The sequence below is a fragment of the Gorilla gorilla genome, chromosome 22 (genome assembly GCF_029281585.2).
Source record: "Gorilla gorilla gorilla isolate KB3781 chromosome 22, NHGRI_mGorGor1-v2.1_pri, whole genome shotgun sequence".
In the NCBI taxonomy this organism is placed as follows: domain Eukaryota; kingdom Metazoa; phylum Chordata; class Mammalia; order Primates; family Hominidae; genus Gorilla; species Gorilla gorilla.
The window spans coordinates 47,382,930-47,404,385 of record NC_073246.2 but is presented as its reverse complement, the minus strand read 5'-3'; the positions used below and the strand labels follow the sequence as shown (position 1 = coordinate 47,404,385).

Sequence of the window (21,456 nt, the reverse complement as noted above, 5' to 3'; positions counted from 1 at the left end):
TGCAGCGGGTTTCCCGCCGCTAACTTTCCGCCGCAGCCTGCTAATGGGGTGGGGAGTCCCGCCCCCCAGCCTGCCCTCCGCGTCATCCTGGGGCGCCAAGTCCCACCCCCGGGTCTGGAGGAAAGCGTGGATCCGGCGTTCGCGCCCAGGCACGTGTTGCTTCGGGACGGGCCAGCCGGCGGGTGGACTCTGCCAGCCACGCGTGGGGCGGGCCCCTGGCACATCTCCAGGCCATTGTCTCCTGTGCCAGAAGCTTTGTAGGCGCAACTTCGCCTTGGAGCAGCTGTGGGTGCGGATCCAGCAGAGCAATTCCGAGGCGTCTCAGAGAGAGCCTGGACAGCCGCTGGAGCCTTTCCCGAGTGGGTCCTTCCAACACCTCTACAGCAGGAAAGCCATCCCCCTAGGGTCCTGTCCATCGGAAACTCCTGTCCTGGGGAGTCTGGCCTGCCTGGCCTCAGGACACAGGCTAACTAAGCTGGCCCCGAAATCCAGAATGCATCCAGAGGGAAGGTGGGATAAAGTCCTTGGAGGTGCCTGTTGGCCACCCTGTAAAGAGATGGCCTCCCGCTACGGAGACCCGAGGATCCGCGCACAGCCCAGATTCAATCAGCAGAGCCGAGGTGCCTCTGGCCCAGTGCACCTGCCTGCCCTGTCCAGGCCTGGGAGCCAGGCTGCATCTCACTGGCCGCCTTTGCCTGGGTGCCACCTGTGCACTGCTTGTTGCAATTGCTAATTGCTTTCTTTCCGAAGGGGCTCTGGTGGATTTTTATAATTCCAGATAGTACAGTTATCTGTGCTGGACACAGATGAGAAAGAGTGCTTCTCGGGTGTTTGGGCCTGCAGCAGTGATAGCCGGAGGGTCTAATTATGCTGTTAGGAACCCTGAACTTGGTCATCTGAACAGGGGTGGGAGGGTGTGCAATGCTTTCTTCTTCTTCTTCTTTTTAAACTAGCAGGTGTTCTAAAAAACGTCACGAACATTCTTGGTTAGCCTTCCAGAGTAGGAGCTGGTTTAAACACGGAATGATAGGTGGCGTTCGCTTGTGTTTTGATTGCGGGTCTCTGGCCTTCTCTGGTGCTTGGAAGGACAGGGCCTGGGTGGGGGTGGTCACTGCGGACAGTGGGGCCGGGCATTTGCGGGGGCTGTTACAACCTTCTCCTGAAGGCAGGGATTCTCACTGCTTCCCCGTGGCCCTCCTGTCTGGCCGGGGACTTCCTTCAGATGCCGGGAAGAGGCCTCAAGCTGTATGGGACTGGGCTGGGGTCTGGACACTTGGAGTCTAGGCGTCCCCTGGCTTGGGGCTGCGTTTCTATGATGGTGACCAAGCTCCCTATCTTTCCTCTTGGAGGTGGTCTTGGCCGTGATGGCCAAGCCTCTGTCCGTGGACTACGTTCACCGCACATAAGTTGAGTATGCTGGCAGCAGAGGCTGACAGTTAAGACCAGCAGCAGCCCCTTGCTGGCGGAGACTCTGGCAGTCTCTCCAAGGAAGGAATGTTCTGGTCGTTTCTGGAGGTGGCACCTTTCAGAACAGGGGGCCCAAGTACCCAGGGCTCCTGGGCCCCTGGGGGTCCTGTGGGTGGGGATCTGACTCCTGCGGCCATGGACTGTGGCCCAGACCCTGGGCTTAGTTCAGCTCCTGATGGCCCCCCGTTGTCTGCGGCGATCTGGTTGCTCTGGTTGTCTGGGGATCGGTGCGCCTGTCTAAACCTGCTCACGGGTGGGAAAGTGAACTTGACAGGGAGTCCCAGGGCCGAATGGGTCTCCCAGTGGGAAGGGGTGGGTGCGGTCTGAAGTATGTCCAGCTCTACCTGTGGCCTCTCTGGGCATCAGGGTCCCTGGTGATGGGGCCCAACCTTTGTGCACTGATCTTCCCAGCTGTTGACAGGCCCTGAGGAGGCGTGGAAGGTGAGGCCGAGGCAGGTGACCGTCAGATCTGCCTCAGCCTGGCAGTGGCCCCTGCCTGCGCTTCCTCCTGCCTGGCCGGCTGTTTTCATTCTGGCCCTTTGAGAACTTCTAGGGTCCTGGCTGCCTCCCATGGAGGGTGCTGGTCCCATCTTCTTCCCAGCTGTGCCCTGCCATGGAGCTCCGGAAACCTCGAGGTTCCCCTAGCCCTTCCCCCTCTTCCCTGCGGCCCCCATTGCAAGCCCACCAGCCTCTGCCTCTTAAGGGCTTCCCTGCCATCACCTATGTTCCTTTGTCACAGACATGAGTGTGTAGAGGTGTCAAGACGGGACCCCAGATGATGCTGATGGCTTTGCCTAAGTGGCCTGGGGAGGGTCTCTCTCTCTGGTCCCTGAAGGCCACCTTTTTCCTAAGCCTGTGTGTCAGGTTGGGGGCGGTTCAGGGAGCACTTCCAGTCTGAGTGGTCTCTGATACCTGGAGACTGAATGCTGAGAGCCTGGGGCAGATTTTCCTAGGGGTCACTGGACCCCCAAAGCTGGCCCCACATCGAGGGATGCTCTGAGCCCCTGCTGGAGGGTTGGAGGAGACTCTTCTCAAATCCAGACCCTCTGCAGACCCCCCTGCCACCCTCCCAAGCCGGCCCTGTGGCGAGGCACAATTGTCCGACTGTCAGCCCAGTGCAGATGGGACGGCGACCCCGCCCCACAAGGCTGCTCAGCTGCCCTCTGCATGCGCTGCATCCCCACCCCACCTGAGCAGCAGACGGCCTTTCCATGCGCACTCTGCCAGGCCTAGCCTCCAGGAGCAGAGGTCAGCTGATACAGACGTGAGGTGCACCTGTCGGGGACCAGGGCCGGGTCCTGGCCTCACGGGGTTGGCTTGGTGTGGGCGCCTGACACACTTGTTTATGGCAGTTCACTTTTGACTTACTTGAAAGAGAACTTTACACCGGGGCCTTAATGGAAAACCAGAGCCACGTGGCACCTGGAGACATGATTCTGATAAGTGGACAGGCTTTTGCCCCGCAGCTGAAAGGCACAATTTGTGGTGGTGAGACGTGCCCTTGCCCGCACCGGAGGAGCCTTTCTCCTGGGCAGAATCAGGACTGAAAGAGACACGCCCTCGAGTGTGCTTCGTGCTGCTGCTGCTCTGCCACGTGCCCTGGCCGTGTGGGGCGGGGGTGCTGGTGGGATGGTCCCCAAGGTTGGGTGCATGTTGCCTCGTGGATGAAGGCCTGTGGTCTGGGGTGCTCCATCTGGAACGTGTCAGGTCCACTCATGGCTCCTGCCAGCTGCTTTCGTCTAGGGTAACCTGCCGCCGGGGATGCTGGGGTCCCTGGGCTCAGGGGCTGGGCCTCGGCTCCATCCCATCCTCCCTCCCACGCCTGTTTCACCCCTGGCTGCTCTCAGCCCCCTCAAGGACACCTGCTTTTCCCTCTGCCCTTCCCTCACTGTGGGCTTGGCCTGCACGCCCTCCTGCCAGGGCACGCGGCTGATGGGGACCTGAGGCTGGTACCTGCAGCCACCCGCCGCTGGCCACCTGTGGTGTGACCCCGGCCTCCAGCAGCGTCCGTTCCTGCCTGTGCCCTCCCTGGGCCACCTGGGTGCCGCTAGAGCAGCAGCAGGCACGTGGGCTGCCCTCAGGCCTGTGGGGTGAGGTGTGCCCCCCGACCGCCACAGGTACTGCCCAGCAGTGCCATGAGTCTAGTGTGGCCCCAAACCCTAAATTTTGTTAGTTTAGTTAATATAGTAAGTCAATTAGTTAATTAACTTGGTTTTGATTGGCACTTAAATCACTCCATGTGGCTGGAGACTTCCCTCAGCCTCGGAGACCCTGGAGGTGGTGACAGCCTGGCCTGGGGGACTCCGGAGCGGCTCAGGTGTGGGTGGCTCCCAGTTTGGTGCTACGGGGTGAGGATGGGTCTGGGGTCTGCATTCGTCTCCAGGGTGGCGTTTGGTCCTGAGTGGCGAGGAGGAGGCCGGCACTGGGCCTCGTTTTGCGGGGTAGGGAGGCCTGCAGACCATCTTCCAAGGTGCCCTGACTCCACCCCTCCTTCCAGGCACAGCGTCACCTTCGTCCCCTCCGGAGCTGCACGTGGCCTGAGCAGGATGGTGCCCTCCAGCCCAGCGGTGGAGAAGCAGGTGCCCGTGGAACCTGGGCCTGACCCCGAGCTCCGGTCCTGGCAGCGCCTCGTGTGCTACCTTTGCTTCTACGGCTTCATGGCGCAGATACGGCCAGGGGAGAGCTTCATCACCCCCTACCTCCTGGGGCCCGACAAGAACTTCACGCGGGAGCAGGCACGTGGGTGCCGGGGTGCCGGGCAGCCGCCTGTGGGTGGGCGGGGAGCAGCGTCTGGAATAGGCACGTGGGCGCCGGGATGCGGGGGCGTCCGCCAGTGGGTGGGCAGGGAGCAGCTTCTGGAATAGGCACGTGGGCGCTGGGTGCCAGGGCGGCCGCCTATGGGTGGGCGGGGAGCAGCTTCTGGAATAGGCACGTGGGCGCCGGGGTGCTGGGCGGCCACCTGTGGGTGGGCGGGGAGCAGCGTCTGGAATAGGCACGTGGGCGCTGGGATGCGGGGGCGGCCGCCAGTGGGTGGGCAGGGAGCAGCTTCTGGAATAGGCACGTGGGTGCCGGGGTGCCGGGCGGCCGCCTGTGGGTGGGCGGGGAGCAGCTTCTGGAATAGGCACGTGGGCACCGGGGTACTGGGCGGCCGCCTGTGGGTGGGCGGGGAGCAGCTTCTGGAATAGGCACGTGGGTGCTGGGTGCCAGGGCGGCCGCCTGTGTGTGGGCGGGGAGCAGCTTCAGGGGCCAGGGCGCTTTTCCTGTTGGATGTGCGAGCACTTGAGGCTGGAGCGGGTGAGTGGCCGTGTCAGCTGATAATATGGTCCCGGAGGGAACCCGGCTGGGGTCTCACACCCCCAGCAGCGGGCACCATCAGATGGAGGGGCCTGGCTTCGGCCTAGTAACCAGGCTAGATAAAAAGTGATATTGTGTCCTGCAGAGAGAGAGCCTGCCCCACCCCACCCGCCAGGCCATGCTCATCGGCCCTCCTGGTGAGGAAGCCCACGTCCAACCCTGCTGGGCACCTGCCTTCAACAGAGACTTAGTGGCTATTTACCTAAAGAGATTATTGAAGGAATTTTCATTTTACTCAGCCATGAGGACAAAGGGTCATATTGAAACTGTTCTAATAGGCTTATGCCCAGTCACGGGTCTCTCAGGTCACATGAGCGGTGGAAGCAGGAGCGGCCGTATCCGAAGCAGTTTCCTCCTGGAGCTGTGGGGTCCTTATCCATAAGGCACATCCGCACAGGAAGAGCCTGGAAAAGCGCTCTCACAGGCTGCCGGCCCAGCTGGTCACCCCGACACCCCATCCCAGGGCCCTGGGCCTGCTCACCTGCCCATCCCAGCCGCTGACCCCGTCCTCTGCTCCCACATTGCTGACGCTCGGCATGCCTCTTGTTCCCTGTGTCTCCTGGCCAGAAGCCGGACCCCACCCCTCCCAGACCCTAGAAATGTGAAACTGATGTGCAGCCGAGGAGTGTGCTATTGGGACAGTGGAGGTGCTGCCCTTCCCGCGTGCCCAGCTCAGAGCACCGTGCGGTGTGATTGTGTCTCGTCCCACGGCCAGCACTGTTAACCGCCAGGCTGGGTCACTTTCCAGGCGAGGACAGGGTCTTGCCCCGGCTCCGGCTGTCGGTGGCGCGGCTGGGGCTGGAGCGGCGGAGCCATCTCCTTGACCCCTCATGAAATGCTTTCTGCTCCTGGCCAGTCCTCCCCTCTCCCTGCCACCCACTGACCAGATGGCATCTCTGCTCTTAGTGGAGGGCCACTGTCCACCGCCAAGGTTATTTATAGGGATGAGCATTATGTGTGGCGTTTCCCTTAAAATAACAAAATAAGAAAAGTCTCTAGAGCAAAAATGTTTAAATCCCATCTGCCTGCCCTCTCATGTTGTACATTAACGGATTAAAAAGTAGATTCCAGAAATTAAGCCATTCCACCAGGCCTTGGATATCATCAGAGGGATGATGGGTGCAGGCGCTCGGTGCACCTGCCACTTGGTGGGGCCCCCGATCTCAGCCCCTCTGGCTGCAGGAGAGGCCTGGGGAGAGCTTCATCACGCCCTCCCTCCTGGGGCCCGACAAGAACTTCACGCGGGAGCAGGCACGTGGGCGCCGGGGTGCGGAGGCGGCCACCAGTAGGTGGGCGGGGAGCAGCTTCGGGGGCAAGGGAGGCCTAGCCTGCCAGGACTCGCCAGCCCCTGTTGTTGCCAGGCTTGTGTCTAGGAAGTTCACGTAAGTGGTGTCTTGTGACCCAGCTTTCGCAAGTTGCTCTCCTGCCCAATCTGACTTGAGAGACGTTCCACGTGGGTTCGAGGCTGTTCTTAAGCTGCACCTCCTGGGTTGAACTACAAGGTGCTTATCTGCTGCTTTGCTGGAGGTGATTAGGGGATTCCGGGTTCTCCCACTGCAGGTGATGGCTGCAGGTAGAGCACGAGCCGGCAGCCTCAGGCAGTGGGCCTTGACCCAGCTGGCCCGGGCTGGCACTTCCAGTTCACTCCTGGGGCGAATGCTGCTTCCTCCGCAGCCTGCCACGGGCTGCCCATGTTCCCCTCACCAGCTCGGGTGGGCTGCTGAGCGCCGGCCGTCTGGCCGCTGTGAGGAGCGTGGTTTCCTTTGCTCACATTTGCTCTGCCACCATTTCTCCCGCCGTGGGCCGGTGTTTCCTGGCAGCCCTGTGGTTGCTGTCCTCCTTGGACCTGGTTCCCTTTTCTGCCTCCTGGGGACCCCGTGCCCTTGGGATTGGACTGGCTGTGTGTTACATACGGTGTTTCTCTGGAGTCATTTTGAATTTGGCCAAATTTCCCTCCAGGGTTTCTGCTTTGAGTGTCAGCTGAGAGCGCTTTCCCCGGCCGAGTCCGTGAGGTGCTCCTGGGTGCACTGAGGTTGCCTGGGCCCCCGCTGGAACTGTGCTGTGTGGTGGGAGCTGCAGCCCCCGCCCTCCTCCAGGGAGACCCCCCCGGCCCAGGACCCTGTGCACAGCAGTCCCTCCTGACCTGCGGCCCATGCCCCGTCCCCAGCCAGCCCCTGTTGGGTGCCCTTCTGTGGCATCCAGTCCTGCCGCCCCACGCCTGGCCCTGCCCTCGCGTCCTGCCTGCCTTCGGGCCTTGCCCACCTTCCCGCCTCCCTGTTCAGAGAGGTCGCCCTGAGGCCGTATGGACATAGATTTGGGCGCAGCTGCCTGCACTCTCCCCATTCAGCCTGGACCCCAACCAAGACCTGTGGAGAGCAGGGCCGACGCTGGGCTCAGGCAGCAGGAGGCTGTCCTCGTGTCAGAGCCGTGGCCGCCTGACAGATGCCACCTCCCTGCTGGGACCGTTGTGAGGGCCCCTCCCCCAGCAGCCTTGTAAGTGGGACGCAGGTCACAGCTCTGGGCAGAGCCTCCCTGCTGTCTGCCTGCCAAGGCTGAGGAAGGGGGAGTAGGGGCCGTTGAGGAGGTGCAGGGAGAGAAGCGGGAGGGCTCTGGGTGGGTGTTAGGGGGTGTTCAGGCTGCACTTTGACCCCGTGGTCTGCCAAGGGGGAGCTCTGCACTCAGACCCTCAACTAAGACCAGGAGGTGCCTGATGAGGCCCCAGCCTGCAGAGCTAGCTCCTGGTGGAAGAGGAAATGAGGCATGCTCCATTCATTCAGAGGTGGGTGAGGCTTCTAGGACCCCTGGCCGCCCTTTTCCAGAGAGCCGTGGGGTCTGGGGAGAGCCTCTCTGCTGGCTGTCTACCATTTTGACTCTGGGCTGTGGGCAGGACCTGTGCCCCGGCCAGGGGCTGGGGCTGTCATGCCCCCGCGCAGCCTCCTGTGTCTGGGGGTCGGGGGTCCCTGAGGTCCTAGGAGGGCCCCTGCCTCTGAGCCGCTTCTTTCGGAATCTGCAGGGGTTCCCTGGGCTGGCCCTGAGGAGGAGCCTCCCCCAGTCGAGCAGGCCATCAGCCAGGAGAGCTTGCCCACAGAGGGGCTGTTTGATGTCCCCAGGACATTGCTGTAAACATAGTGCAGAAGCCGATGGCTGGCCCTGAGGCTCTCTGTGACCTGCGGGCTCACTCAGCCTCCTGGCACATGACCTGCCCTCAGAGTGTCCCGGAATGTCCTGAGCAGGACGGAGTGCCGGAGGGACCTTGGGTGCCTGGTGCTGCTGGGACCACAGCCTTTGGGTCAGCCTGGCCTCCATGAGGGTGCAGGCTCCGGGGTGCGACCTCAGGGTGCCCTGAGGTGGGGTCTCTGGGCAGCCTTCCCCTGAGCCCCTGGGAAGCTTCTCAGCATGCCGGCCTGGCTGCAGGGTCCTACTACTGCCCAGCTGTTCACAGTAGCCGGTGGCCGGGCTCTGAGCACATCGGGCCACACATCTTGGGTATGCCAGACACGAGGCTAAGAGCCCCTGGGGAGGCGGCGTGGCTCGGTGCAGCACCCCATGTGCTGACCCAGGGTTTGGTCCTGCCAAGTGTGGCTGGCAGGGGCTGAGGTCACCTGGGGCAGCACGAGTAGGGCTGTGGGGTTACTGGTGGTCAGGCCTGAGTCGGGTGGGGCCTGCTGGAGGCCCAGAGTCCAGCAGGGCCCTGCTGGCTCATCTGGTACCAACCTCCAGTGGATCTGAGGTGGGGTCTGGTGGGGCCTGTAGGCGGGGCCACCTGCTGAAAATGCACCTGGGCCCCAGGGGAGGCTCCAAGCATAGGGTGGCTCCCACATCAGTCCCCAGGGAGGGGCAAGGCAAGCGGCTTGGCCTCACAGGGGTGGGGCCTCTTCCTCTGGACTGTGCCCAGGTGTGCCCAAGTGTGCCCACAGCAGCCCTGGCCCCTGCCAAGACAGCTGAGGACGTTTGGTGCCTGCCTGGAGTAGTCTGGGGCAGTGCCCTCTGACCTTGTCCTGTAGGAGGTAGCATCCCCAGCCCCATGCCCAGCTCCACGCTCCCATCGAAGGTGGATGTGTGTTGAGGCCACAGGCATGGAAGCCAGGCCTGGAGTGTCCACCAGCAGCTCAGTGGCCAAGGCTGTGGAGCTGGGTTCCCACATAACATGTGATGGAGGAGGTGGGGGTGGGCAGGCTGACAGCCTGTGCTCCCCCTCCTGGGTGGGTGCAGGGTGGCTACAGGGGCGTTTGCCCCCCTCCCTGCTCTTGGGTTGGAGTCTGGCCTTAAAGACCTTGCTCTGGGGACAAGTGTGAGATGGGAGTGCGCAGCCCAGGGCCCTCTGCCCTACCCCACTCCCTCTCTTTCCCCTTCTTCCCCTTCCTGTCTTTCTTCCCCTGCCGGGTTCCCCCATGAACAGTCCCTCCCACGAACCTGCTGTTCCTGATCCTGCCCTTCCTTTCTGTGTCTTCTGTTTTTGTCTCTCCAGGAAGGATGGAAGGAGCTTGTGCTGGTGTGAATGTGTATGGGTTACAGCTGTGTTTTCCATATTGTTTAAAATGAAATAAAACCATGTTTTGATTCTATTAAAAATAGAGAAGCTGGCTGGGTGTGGTGGCTGGTGCCTGTAATCCTAGCACTTTGGGAGGCTAAGGTGGGCAGATCACCTGAGGTCAGGAGTTCGAGACCAGCTTGCCCAACATGGTGAAACCCCATCTCTACTAAAAATACAAAAATTAGCCAGATATGGTGGTACGCACCTGTAATCTCAGCTACTCGGGAGGCTGAGGCAGGAGAATTGCTTGAACCTGGGAGGTGGAGGTTGCAATGAGCTAAGATCGTGCCACTGCACTCCAGCCTGGGCGACAGAGCAAGACTCTGTCACAAGAAAAAGATGAAAATAAAAATAGAGAAGCTTAGATGAACAGGCTTGTTAATAACGATTCCTTCTGTGGCCACTGCCAGCTTTCCGCAGGCAAACGCTCCCAGGCTGCCGGGACGGTCAGGAGTCAGAGGTCCCTGTTCAGAGAGGACGATGCAGTGGGACATGGGACAGGGGCGTGCTGGGGAGAGGGGTCCCACCAGGCAGTGTTGGGGCAGGAAGCCGTCAGCAGCCATGACCTCGGGCGGGCTGTGTCCGCCGCAGCCGCAGCATTGCTAACGCCTGGTGGGGCGCACGCCCGCCTGTCCGCAGGTCACAAACGAGATCACGCCGGTGCTGTCGTACTCCTACCTGGCCGTGCTGGTGCCCGTGTTCCTGCTCACCGACTACCTGCGCTACACGCCGGTGCTGCTGCTGCAGGGGCTCAGCTTCGTGTCGGTGTGGCTGCTGCTGCTGCTGGGCCACTCGGTGGCGCACATGCAGCTCATGGAGCTCTTCTACAGCGTCACCATGGCCGCGCGCATCGCCTATTCCTCCTACATCTTCTCTCTCGTGCGGCCCGCGCGCTACCAGCGTGTGGCCGGCTACTCGCGCGCTGCGGTGCTGCTGGGCGTGTTCACCAGCTCCGTGCTGGGCCAGCTGCTGGTCACCGTGGGCCGAGTCTCCTTCTCCACGCTCAACTACATCTCGCTGGCCTTCCTCACCTTCAGCGTGGTCCTCGCCCTCTTCCTGAAGCGCCCCAAGCGCAGCCTCTTCTTCAACCGCGACGACCGGGGGCGGTGCGAAACCTCGGCTTCGGAGCTGGAGCGCATGAATCCCGGCCCGGGCGGGAAGCTGGGACACGCCCTGCGGGTGGCCTGTGGGGACTCAGTGCTGGCGCGGATGCTGCGGGAGCTGGGGGACAGCCTGCGGCGGCCGCAGCTGCGCCTGTGGTCCCTCTGGTGGGTCTTCAACTCGGCCGGCTACTACCTGGTGGTCTACTACGTGCACATCCTGTGGAACGAGGTGGACCCCACCACCAACAGTGCGCGGGTCTACAACGGCGCGGCAGATGCTGCCTCCACACTGCTGGGTACGCATGCCCTGGTCCCCGAGGCTCCTTCCCCCGGAGGCTCCCCGCCACCTCCCCCTGCCCCGTGGATCCTTCCCCCGGAGGCTCCCCGCCACCTCCCCCTGCCCCGTGGATCCTTCCCCCGGAGGCTCCCCGCCACCTCCCCCTGCCCCGTGGATCCTTCCCCCGGAGGCTCCCCGCCACCTCCCCCTGCCCCGTGGATCCTTCCCCCGGAGGCTCCCCGCCACCTCCCCCTGCCCCGTGGATCCTTCCCCCGGAGGCTCCCCGCCACCTCCCCCTGCCCCGTGGATCCTTCCCCGGAGGCTCCCCCTCCCCGCCCCCTGCCCCGTGGATACCTTTCCTCAGAAGCTCCCGCTACCTCCCCTGCCCCGTGGCCCCCCAGGGCTGCTGCAACGCCCCATCCCTCCCCTCTCAGGCGCCATCACGTCCTTCGCCGCGGGCTTCGTGAAGATCCGCTGGGCGCGCTGGTCCAAGCTGCTCATCGCGGGCGTCACGGCCACGCAGGCGGGGCTGGTCTTCCTTCTGGCGCACACGCGCCATCCGAGTAGCATCTGGCTGTGCTACGCGGCCTTCGTGCTGTTCCGCGGCTCCTACCAGTTCCTCGTGCCCATCGCCACGTGAGTTCCAGAAGGGTGGGAAGCTGGGGGCGGGCAGGCGCCAGGATCAAGCCCGGCACTTCGCTGGGTGCTCCCACCTTCCTGCTGCGCCCCAGCGGCTGTGCCACTGCTGGCCCCACCAGCCACCTGGAGCTGACCAGGGTCCCCACTTGCCTCTCCCTGGGACCTCAGGCGTCCCTTCCTGTGCCGTCCTGCTGCTCCCCCACGCCCTCCGCGCTCCTCTCTGAAGCCTGCTGGGCTCACAGCCTTGCCCTGCTCCCAACCCCACCCTCCAGGCCCCGGGCTGCTGAGACCCCATCCAGGCAGGAGCGGGAGCTTGCACCTGTGTGAGTTCATCCTCAGCTTACACTCACACCAGGCACTCACACCACACACACACCACACGCTCACACATGGACACACATCACACACTCATGAACACACACCACATGCGCACAGATGGACACTCACCACACACTCATGAACACATACCACACGTGCACACATGGACAAACACCACACTCACACATGGATATATCACACATGAACACACCACACACACGGACACACACCATGCTCACACATGGATATATCACACATGGACACACTGCACATGGACACACCACACACACACGGACACACAACGCACACTCACATGAACACACCAGATACTCATAGATGGACACACCACACACACACACCACACACACGAACACACACCACATGCTCACAGATGGACACCCACTACACTCACATGAATGCATCACACACACATGGACACACACCACACATGGACACACCACACGCTCACAGATCGACACCCACCACACTCACATGAACACACTTCATGCTTACCCATGGACACACAGTACACAGGGACACATCACATGTTCACGGACACCCACCACACTCACATGAATGCACCATATGCTTACACATGGACACACACCACACACTCACATGGACACACCACACACAGATGGATACACCGCACTCACATGAACACACCACATGCTTACACATGGACACAGAGCACACATGGACACGCTACACGCTCACAGATGGACACACACCACATGGACACACAACACATGCTCACACATGGACACACCACACGCTCACACATGGACACACATGCTCACACATGGACACACACACGCTCACACATGGAGACACCCACACATTGACACACTCCCACCACATACTCAGACCACACACACTGACACACTCAGACACTGACCCTGTGCGCTCACAGGGTCCTGCTCCCTGGACCTGCCCCCTCTTTCCTGCCCGCTGGGAGGACTTTGGCCCCAGCTCAGTTCCCCTTCCTGGGCTTCCCCTCCAGGGTGGCCTCCGAGCCCTGTCTCCCTCCCTCCGTGGGTCATCCCCCTGGGCCTTATGCTGGTCACGAGCCTGTTTGAGCTCAGAGCACCCTCCTGACCCTTGCATTGTGCCCTCTGCGTCGGTGGCCTCACCCCTGCAGCATCCTGCCTCGATGTGCCCGGCCCTGTACTTCCCCATCCTCCCCACATGCAGGCAGCAGTCTCCTGGCATGGGCAGCCCGGCCCACCCTTCTCTCCCGCCCCTGCCATACTCGGGGCCCCTTCTGCTCCTGTGTGGCCGCCTTCTCCAGGCTCCCCGAGGCCCACACTGGGCTCTTGCCATCCCTGGCTAATGAAGGCCCAGCGTGATCTTGCTCGGGCCCTCCTCCCTGACCTGCCAGCGCTGTGGAAAGGGCCAGGGCCTCTGCCGATGTGCTGTCCCATTGCTGCATCCAGGGGGACAACGCCTGAAAGGTTTTAGTTATAAAGTCATTGATGCCCATCGCAAAAAAATCCAACACGGTGCAGCAGCATGCAAAGCAGAAAACTGCTGTTTGCTACGGGGAATCCCAGCATTTTCTGCTTGTCTGTGTTAGGTTGATATCAGACACAGATGCAGGTGGTCACTCACAGATGCAGGTGGTCACTCCCGGTCATGAGTGGTGGGCCTTACAACCCATCCCCACTCTATGGGTAAAGTCACCATTTCCATTTTTCTTACACGAGGAAAACACTGAGATGAATGCCCTTCTACCTACATTTTTGTTTCCAAATTCTAATAATGACCCTCAGGTGGATTCCTGGAAGGGGAATGGCCAGGTTGGAGAGTATGTGCTTTTGAAAGCAGGTTTCCATCAATATTGCAGGTACCCTGCAGGCCGGCATGCAGGCTTCCTCCCCGTCGGGATGGTGGAGTGGCCTCCCCACCCTCCCTGAGCCCCTGACGGGCCAGCTGGGCTCCCAGCCTTTCCTTAACCAGAGCGAGACTGGCCGGCCTGCTGTGGACTGAGTGGCCCCTGTGTGTGTCCTGACTGTGTTGGGACTCGCTTTCCTCCCTGCTGATCTGAGGAGCATTCATCTGTATCATGTATTTTCAATCACCTGTATCCCCATCACGCCCCACACTCATCTGCCTTTAATTCAACTCAACAGTGTTTTCTGAGTGTCCTTGGAAGCACCCTGGGGGCTGGCCTGGGTTCTGCCCTGCCCAGCGCCGGCATCCAGAAGCTCGTGTTTGTTCTGGGTTCTCCCTGTTGTTCGTCTGCCCTTCATCCCACTGACCTGCTCACCAGGACCTCTGTGTGCTTCTCATCCTCCCTGCCGCCCGCCCGCCTGCCTGCCCCCCAGCCTCCACTGTCCCCACTGTCCCCCCGTCTCCAGTGCCCAGCAGCACAGACACCTCTGCCCTTCTCTGAAGGGTTCCTGGGCATTTTTATTTTTTCTTCAGGTGAACTTTAGGACATTTTTTGTCCGGTTCTTTTTTTTTTTTTTTTAAGCACTTTGCAGATTTTAATTGGAACTGCATCCGAAGACTAGTTTCTTTGCAGAGCACCAGAAGCCTGGCGTGTCACCTCTCCATGTCAGGAATGTGGTGCCTTCATTCCTGGACATATTCATGCCACCGCTCACCTCCAGGGCCTGCCGTAACTGGCTGCCACTCACCTCTAGGGCCCACCCTGCCTGCTGCCACTCACCTCCAGGGCCCGCCCTAACCTGCTGCCACTCACCTCCGGGGCCTGCCCTGCCTGGCTGCCACTCACCTCCAGGGCCCGCCCTGCCTGGCTGCCACTCACCTCTAGGGCCCACCCTACCCGCGGCCACTTACCTCCAGGGCCCGCTCGATCCGGCTGCCAGTCATCTCCAGGGCCTGCTCTGCCTCCAGGCCCCCCCTCCCCAGCAGCTGCCACTCACCTCCAGGGCCCACCCTATCCGGCTGCCACTGACTTCCAGGGCCCGCCCTTCCTGGCTGCCACTCATCTCCAGGGCCTGCCCCGCCTCCAGGCCCCCCTCCCCCCCAACTGCCACTCACCTCCAGGGCCCGCCCGGGCATACCCAGCTGCTATTCACCTCCAGGGCCCGTTCTGCCCAGCTGCCACTCAACTCCAGGGCCCCACCTACCCAGCTGCCCCTCACCTCCAGGGCCTGCCCTGCCTGGCTGCTGCTCATTCACCGACTCTGTGGTTTCACTGCTCTTCTAATTTATCAAACATTTAACCATGAAAGACTTTCATTCCAGACTTTTCTGTCTGTGCCCAGAGGTTCTCTTGATGATGATTTTCTGAGTGTTTTGAGACGCCCGTGACCTGGTCTGTCCCAGAGCCCATGGGAGCCCTTCCAGGCATCTTCTCGAGTTTGTGTTTTGTGACACCCATTGTATAGGTTCAGCATCCCTAATCAAAACAGCCAGAATTCAGCTGGGCGCAGTGGCTCACACCTGTGATCCCAGCACTTTGGGAGGCTGAGGTGGGTGGATCACCTGAGGCCAGGAGCTCGAGACCAGCCTGGCCAACATGGTGAAACTCTGTCTCTACTAAAAATACAAAAATTAGCTGGGCGTGATGGCGCATGCCTGTAATCCTAGCTACTCGAAAGGCTGAGACAGGAGAATCGCTTGAACCCTGGAGGCAGAGGTTGCAGTGAGCTGAGACTGTGCCATTGCATGCCTGAGCAACAGAGCGAGACTCCATCTAAAAAAAAAAACAAAAAATCCAGAATTTGAAATTCTCCAAAATCTGACAGTTTTTGAGCACTGGAAAGACAACCCAGTGGAAAATCCTGTACCTGACCTTGTTTGACGAGTCTCAGAACACGGTCAAAAGTTTCTTCATGCACAAAATTACTCCAGAACTCAGGGTGAGGCCCTGGGCAGTAGCAGGCAACCCCTTTGGCTTGCAAATGTCTGTCAGGTATTATATAAAATCACCTTCTGGCTGTGTGTATACAGTGCATATGAGCATAAATGAATTTCGTGTTTAGACTTGGGTTCCATCCTCAAGATATCTCATTATGGACATGTGAATATTCCAAAATCCAAAACTTCTGGTCCCAGGCATTTTGGATAAGGGACCCTCACTCTGTACTGAGCCAGGGGGACATGGCAGCTCCCAGAATGGCCCCTCAAGGGTGGCCTGGGTGCTGGCTCCTGCCTGGCAGGGGCGGGCATGTGTGGGAGAGATGGGGCCCTGGTGGGGGGCTTGTGCGTGCCCTGGGACCCCGTGGCTGCCGGGCGGGTCATAGGCTGGTGGGAGCCGGGCTGCAGGCTTTTCCCTGTGGCTGCTTCTCGTTCTCCCAGCAGCGCCTGATCTGCCCGCTCTTCCCGTTCAGCTTTCAGATTGCATCTTCTCTGTCTAAAGAGCTCTGTGCCCTTGTCTTCGGGGTCAACACGTTCTTTGCTACCATTGTCAAGACCATCATCACTTTCATTGTCTCGGACGTGCGGGGCCTGGGCCTCCCGGTCCGCAAGCAGGTGAGCCCATTTCAGGCCTGCGTCCTCGGGGACGGAAGCTACTTGTGGGGACGTTGTCGAGGCTTCCTGGTGCCCGCCTGATGTGGAGCCCACTGTGGGCTGGGGTCACAGGGTGCGGGCCTGGGGCTTCCAGTGGGACACACCAGGCCAGCGAGAGCAGGAAGTGAGAGAGACCCCAGCGGGGCTCAGTTGTTGTGGGCGGGAGCCTCCGTCAGGCCCTGGGCCTCAGTGGGAGCAGCTGAGCCTCTGCTCGCCACGGCAGAGCCGTCCGTCCTCGTCTCCGCTCTCTGCCTGTGGCTGCCGGAACTTGGTGTCCTTGAGCCCTGGCTGGAGGCCACGTGAGCTTTGTCCTCTTCAGGAAGGAGAGCTGAGCAGAGCCACTCAGCAGTGTCGGCGCGCAGGCTTCCGCGGGTGCCTTCCCCTTTCCCACCTCTCGCGGGCCTTTGCTGCTTCTGAGAAGAGCTGGAAAACACACATTTAACTCCTGAGGGTCCCAGCCAAAGCCGGGTCTCCGAGTGAGCTGGAATCAGCCATGGTGGGCGTGGTGTGAGAGGTCCTTCCAGGCTCCTCAGTACTGCCCCAGCCTGCAGCTAGACAGATGCCCTTGGCGGGTGGGACAAGGGCTTTGTCCACCTGGGGCCTAGGTCTCACTGGGCAGGAGGACTGTCAGGGTTAGCCCTGATCCTCTGAGGGTGCGGAGTCTGTTCAGCCTCAGTGACTCCAGAGCTCAGGGTAAGGCCCGGGCAGTAGCAGGCATCCCCTTTGGCTCGCAAATGCCTGTTAGGTAAGGATGGCTGTTGCTCGCTCATCAAAATGCATTCTTCAGCCCAAGAGTGTCATTAGGGCCTGTCCACGCTGGCAGGCCACGTGGCCCTGTTCCACAGAGCCCTCTGGGTACAACACCCCCGACCCAGGTGTGAACACTCAGGGCGGGTGAGCCTCCGAGGCCCGGGGGTGAACACTCAGGGCGGGTGACCCTCCAAGGCCCAGGGGTGAACACTCAGGGTGGGTGAGCCTCTGAGGCCCAGGTGTGAACACTCAGGGCGGGTGAGTCTCCGAGGCCCAGGTGTGAACACTCAGGGCGGGTGAGTCTCCGAGGCCCAGGTGTGAACACTCAGGGTGATGAGCCTCCAAGGCCCAGGGGTGAACGCTCAGGGCGGGTGAGCCTCCAAAGGCCAGGGGTGAACGCTAAGGACAGGTGAGTCTCCGAGGCCTGGGGGTGAACGGTCAGGGCGGGTGAGCCTCCAAGGCCCAGGGGTGAACCCTCAGGACAGGTGAGCCTCTGAGGCCCGCGGGTGAATGTGTCCAGGCCCGGCCTGGGTGGACACAGCCTCCTGGTGGCCGGGCTGGTCTCAGGTCTGCAGAAAGGGGGCCCAGAAGGCTTCTATTGAATGCGTGGCCCCAGGGCAGGGTGCTGGCAGCAGTCCAGCTGGCTTTGGAGGGGCTCCAGCACCCGGGAGGAGGTCCTCCCCATTCTTGGAGCCCCGAGTTACCTCTGTCCCTAGACAGCAGTGGCTGCCAGCATGTATGGGCAGGGAGCTCCCGTCCCAGGGAGAGCCCCAGGGCCCTGTGTGGCCCCAGCCAGGCTGGAACTGGCTTCTGACCTGCCTCTGGGTGCTGACTGCCCCTGACTACCGTTCCCGCCCCACCTCCATCCCTCTGTGACTGCCTCTTGTTCAGCCCCTGGCAGCTGGAGGGGCAGATGCCTGAGGGCTCTTTAGGGACCCTGTGCGTGTGCTCCCCTGCAGCTGCCCTGTGGAGGGGACCCCTCACGGTGGGCTTCTAAGGGCCCATGGGGGCTTGATGCAGGGGGTGGAGCAGTTCTTCCCCAGAGAGCTGGTCACGAGGAAGCCCTTTCCCTTCCTTAGCTGGTCCTGGTCCTGGTCCTGGTCCTGGTGTGGCCGTGGAGGCTGTGGGGGAGACAGCTCTGGGGAGGTGGAGGCAGGTTCTGGCCTGTGGTTCCTGGCTGCCTCTTGTCACATAGAAAAAAAACACATGGACTTTTCTCCGGCTGGTTTGATTTCTAGGTTAAAAAGTAACTAGTGGGGCATTTTGCTCATGGCTGGACATCCTGTTGGGTCTAGAGGAGGTGGTGCGGGCTCATCTTGCCCCCGCGCCTGTTACTGGGTGCCCAGTGTCCACTCTCTTTCCTCCAGCATGGAGAGAACAGCTGGGCCAGGAGTTCAGGCTTGGTCGGGGGTAGAGTCTGGAGATAGGAGGGAGCCGTGATGGAGCACGGGGGGACAGACAGGGCTAGAGCTTGCCTGGGTTTGCCTGCTTTTTAAATTAAGCTTTATATTTGGGCAATCTTATATTCACATGCTGTTTAATAAATAATACAGGGAGATCCATGTACCCTGTACCCAGTTTTCGCAGTGGTCACGTCTTACAGTTCTGTAGCACATCACAACCAGCATGGCGACAGTCAGGATCCAGAACATTCTATCCCCACAGGGATCCCTCAGGCTGCTCTTTATAGCCAAGGCCCACCCTACTCCCAGCCTCACCTCCTCTCAACCACTACCCTCTTCTCCGCTTGTATGAGTTTGCCATTTCAGGAGTGTTGTATAAACACAGCTATGCATTGTGTATCGTTTAGGGATTGGCTCTTTTCACTCAACATTGTTCTCTGAACATTCATCCATGTTGTTACTGTGGCTGTGGCTGATTCCTTCTTGCTGCTGAGTGGTGTTCCAGGGTGTAGGTACAGCACACTTTATTTATTCACCGTTGAAAGACTTGTTTCCAGTGTGAGGTATTACCAATAAAGCTTCTACGAACATTCTTTTATAGGTTTTTGTGTGAATACAGGTTTTCCTTTCCCTGGGACACACGCCCAGAAGTGCAAGTGCTGGGTCACCAGGTAGTTGCCTGTTTTTTTCCAGGAAAGAAGCAGGGAAGCAGCCCACTTTCCATAGCAGTCGTACCGTTTTATATCACCACCAGCAGACTTTGAGAGATCCAGTCACAGCGTCTTCAGTATGTCGTGTTACCACTAGTTTTTATTTTGGCCGTTGTGATAGGTGTAGTGATATTTCATTGTGGTTTTAATTTGCATTTCCCTGGGGGATAATGTTGTTTTAATTTGCATTTCCCTGGTGGATAATGATGTTGAACATCTTTTTATGTCCTTATTTTCCATTTGCAAAATCTTCACATCTTCTGCCCATTTTCTCATTGGATTGTTCATTTTTATACTCTTGAGTTTTAAGTGTGGTTTGTGTATTCTGGATATTAGTCCTTTGTTAGATATATACAGTTTGCAGTTTTTTTTCAACTCTGTAGCTGGTTGTTTCATCTACTTAACGTGGTCTTTTACAGAACAAGTGTTTTTTAACTCCCATGAGGTCTGATTTAACAGTTTTTCCTTTTATGGAAACTCTTTGCCTAGCCCTAAATTCAGAAGATTTTCCTCAAATTTCTTTTTTAAAGTTTCGTGTTTTTACATTTAAGTCTCTGACCAGCTTTGAGTTAATTTTTGTATAAGATGTGAAGTTTAGGTTGAGGTCACTTTTTTTTGGCCTGTGTGTATCCATTTATTCCAGCATCATTTGCTGAAAAGACTTAGCTCTCCCCATTGAATTACTTTTGCACCTTTGTCAAAAGTTGGGCATATTTATGTGAGTCTGTTTCTGGGTTTTTTATCCTGTTCCATTGAACTATGTGTTTACTCTTGTACCAATATCACACTGTCTTGGTTATGAAGCTTTATAGCAAGTTTTGAAATTGGATAGACTGATTCCTCCAACTTCTTTTTATTCAAAATTGTTTTGACTATTATAGTTTCTTTGCCTTTCCATATACATTTTAGAGTAATCTTGTCTATATCTACAAAAATTCTTGCTCAGATTTTGTTAGGAATTGCAATTAAGCCAGTGTATCAATTTTGGGAGAATTGACGTGTTTACTGTGTTGTTTTCCAATCCATGAACATGGTATATCTTTCCATTTATTTAGATCTTTGATTTCTTTCAGCATTTTGTAGTTTTCAGCATATGAGTACTATACATGTTTTTAGTTTATGCTTTTTCTTAAGTAAATCAAACCAGATTTTGAAATTTGTTATCTGCATTAGTCTGTTTGGGCTGCCATAGCAAAATATCACAAACTGGGTGACAAACAACAGAAATATATTCTCTCACAGTTCTGGAGGCTTGAAGTCTGAGATTAAGGTGTTGGCAGGTTGGTTTCTCCTGATGCCTCTCTTCTTGGCTTGCAGTTGGCATCTTCTCCCTTTGTCTTCATATGGTCTTTTTTTTCTGTGTATGGTCCTCCCTGGTATCTTTTTTTCGTTTTTTTTTTTTTTTTTGAGATGGAGTTTCGCTCTTGTTGCCCAGGCTGGAGTGCAATGGCGCAATCTCGCCTCACCGCAACCTCCTCCTCCTGGGTTCAAGCAATTCTCCTGCCTCAGCCTCCCAAGTAGCTGGGATTACAGGCATGTGCCACCATGCCTGGCTAATTTCATGTTTTTAGTAGAGATGGGGTTTCTCCATGTTGGCCAGGCTAGTCTTGAACTCTGGACCTCAGGTGATCTGCCCGCCTTAGCCTCCCAAAGTGCTGGGGTTACAGGTGTGAGCCACCACGCCCGGCTAGTGTCTGTCTTCTTATAAGGACATCCAGTCAGGTTGGAGTAAGATGCCATCCTTGTGACCTCATTTAACCGTAATTACCTTTTGAAAGGCCCTGTCTTCAAATGCAGTGACATTGCGGGTTAGGGCTTCAACATATGAATTGGGTGATGGGTTCACAATTCATTCCATAACAGTGTATACATGTTCGTTGCTAGTGTATAGAAATGTAGTTGATATATTTGTGTGTTTATCTTGTATACTGCAATTTTGCTGAGATTACTTATTTGTTGTAGGAGGCTTTTCCGTTTTTTGGTCTTTGTTTTTTAAATTCCTTGAGATTTTCTATGTAGATAATTATGTCATCTGCAAATATTTCTTCCTTTCTGATCTGTATATCTTTTATTTCTTTTTCTTGACTTAGTGCACTGGCTGGAACTTTATTAATTCCTTCTTTCTGCTTGCTTTAGAGTTATTTTGCTCTTCTTTTTTCTAGGTTCTTGAGGTGAGATATTGATTTGAGACTTTTCCTCTTTTCTAATTTATGCATCTAATGCTATAAATTTCCCCACTCAGTACTGCTTTAATTGCATCCCACAAATCTTAATAGGCTGTGTTTTCATTTTCATTCATTTCAGTGTGTTTTTTGATGCATCATTATTTCAAATTTTGTTGTTTAATTTCCAAGTGTTTTGAGATTTTCCTGTTATCTTTCTGTTATTAATTTCTTTTTTGATTCTGTTGTGATTG

General features: G+C 58.0%; 1 protein-coding gene across 11 annotated transcripts in view; it reads left to right on the top strand.

Annotated features, from left to right (window-relative positions):
• The window catches only part of SLC19A1 (solute carrier family 19 member 1), a 48,334-nt gene that overhangs the window by 20,542 nt on the left and 6,336 nt on the right, over window positions 1-21,456 (top strand). For 6 of the 11 annotated variants that reach the window (XM_031005105.3, XM_055373742.2, XM_031005107.3 and 3 more), the window contains exons 2-5: window positions 3,965-4,202; window positions 9,995-10,754; window positions 11,170-11,371; window positions 15,997-16,138. In XM_031005105.3, the coding sequence (XP_030860965.2) occupies window positions 4,014-4,202; window positions 9,995-10,754; window positions 11,170-11,371; window positions 15,997-16,138 (1,293 nt within the window). In that variant the 5' untranslated portion in view covers window positions 3,965-4,013. Of the gene's footprint in view, window positions 1-114; window positions 360-3,964; window positions 4,203-5,948; window positions 6,073-7,456; window positions 7,601-9,994; window positions 10,755-11,169; window positions 11,372-15,996; window positions 16,139-21,456 lie in introns of those variants that run through there. The other 5 variants (XM_031005108.3, XM_055373747.2, XM_055373743.2 and 2 more) reach the window with 4 other exon arrangements.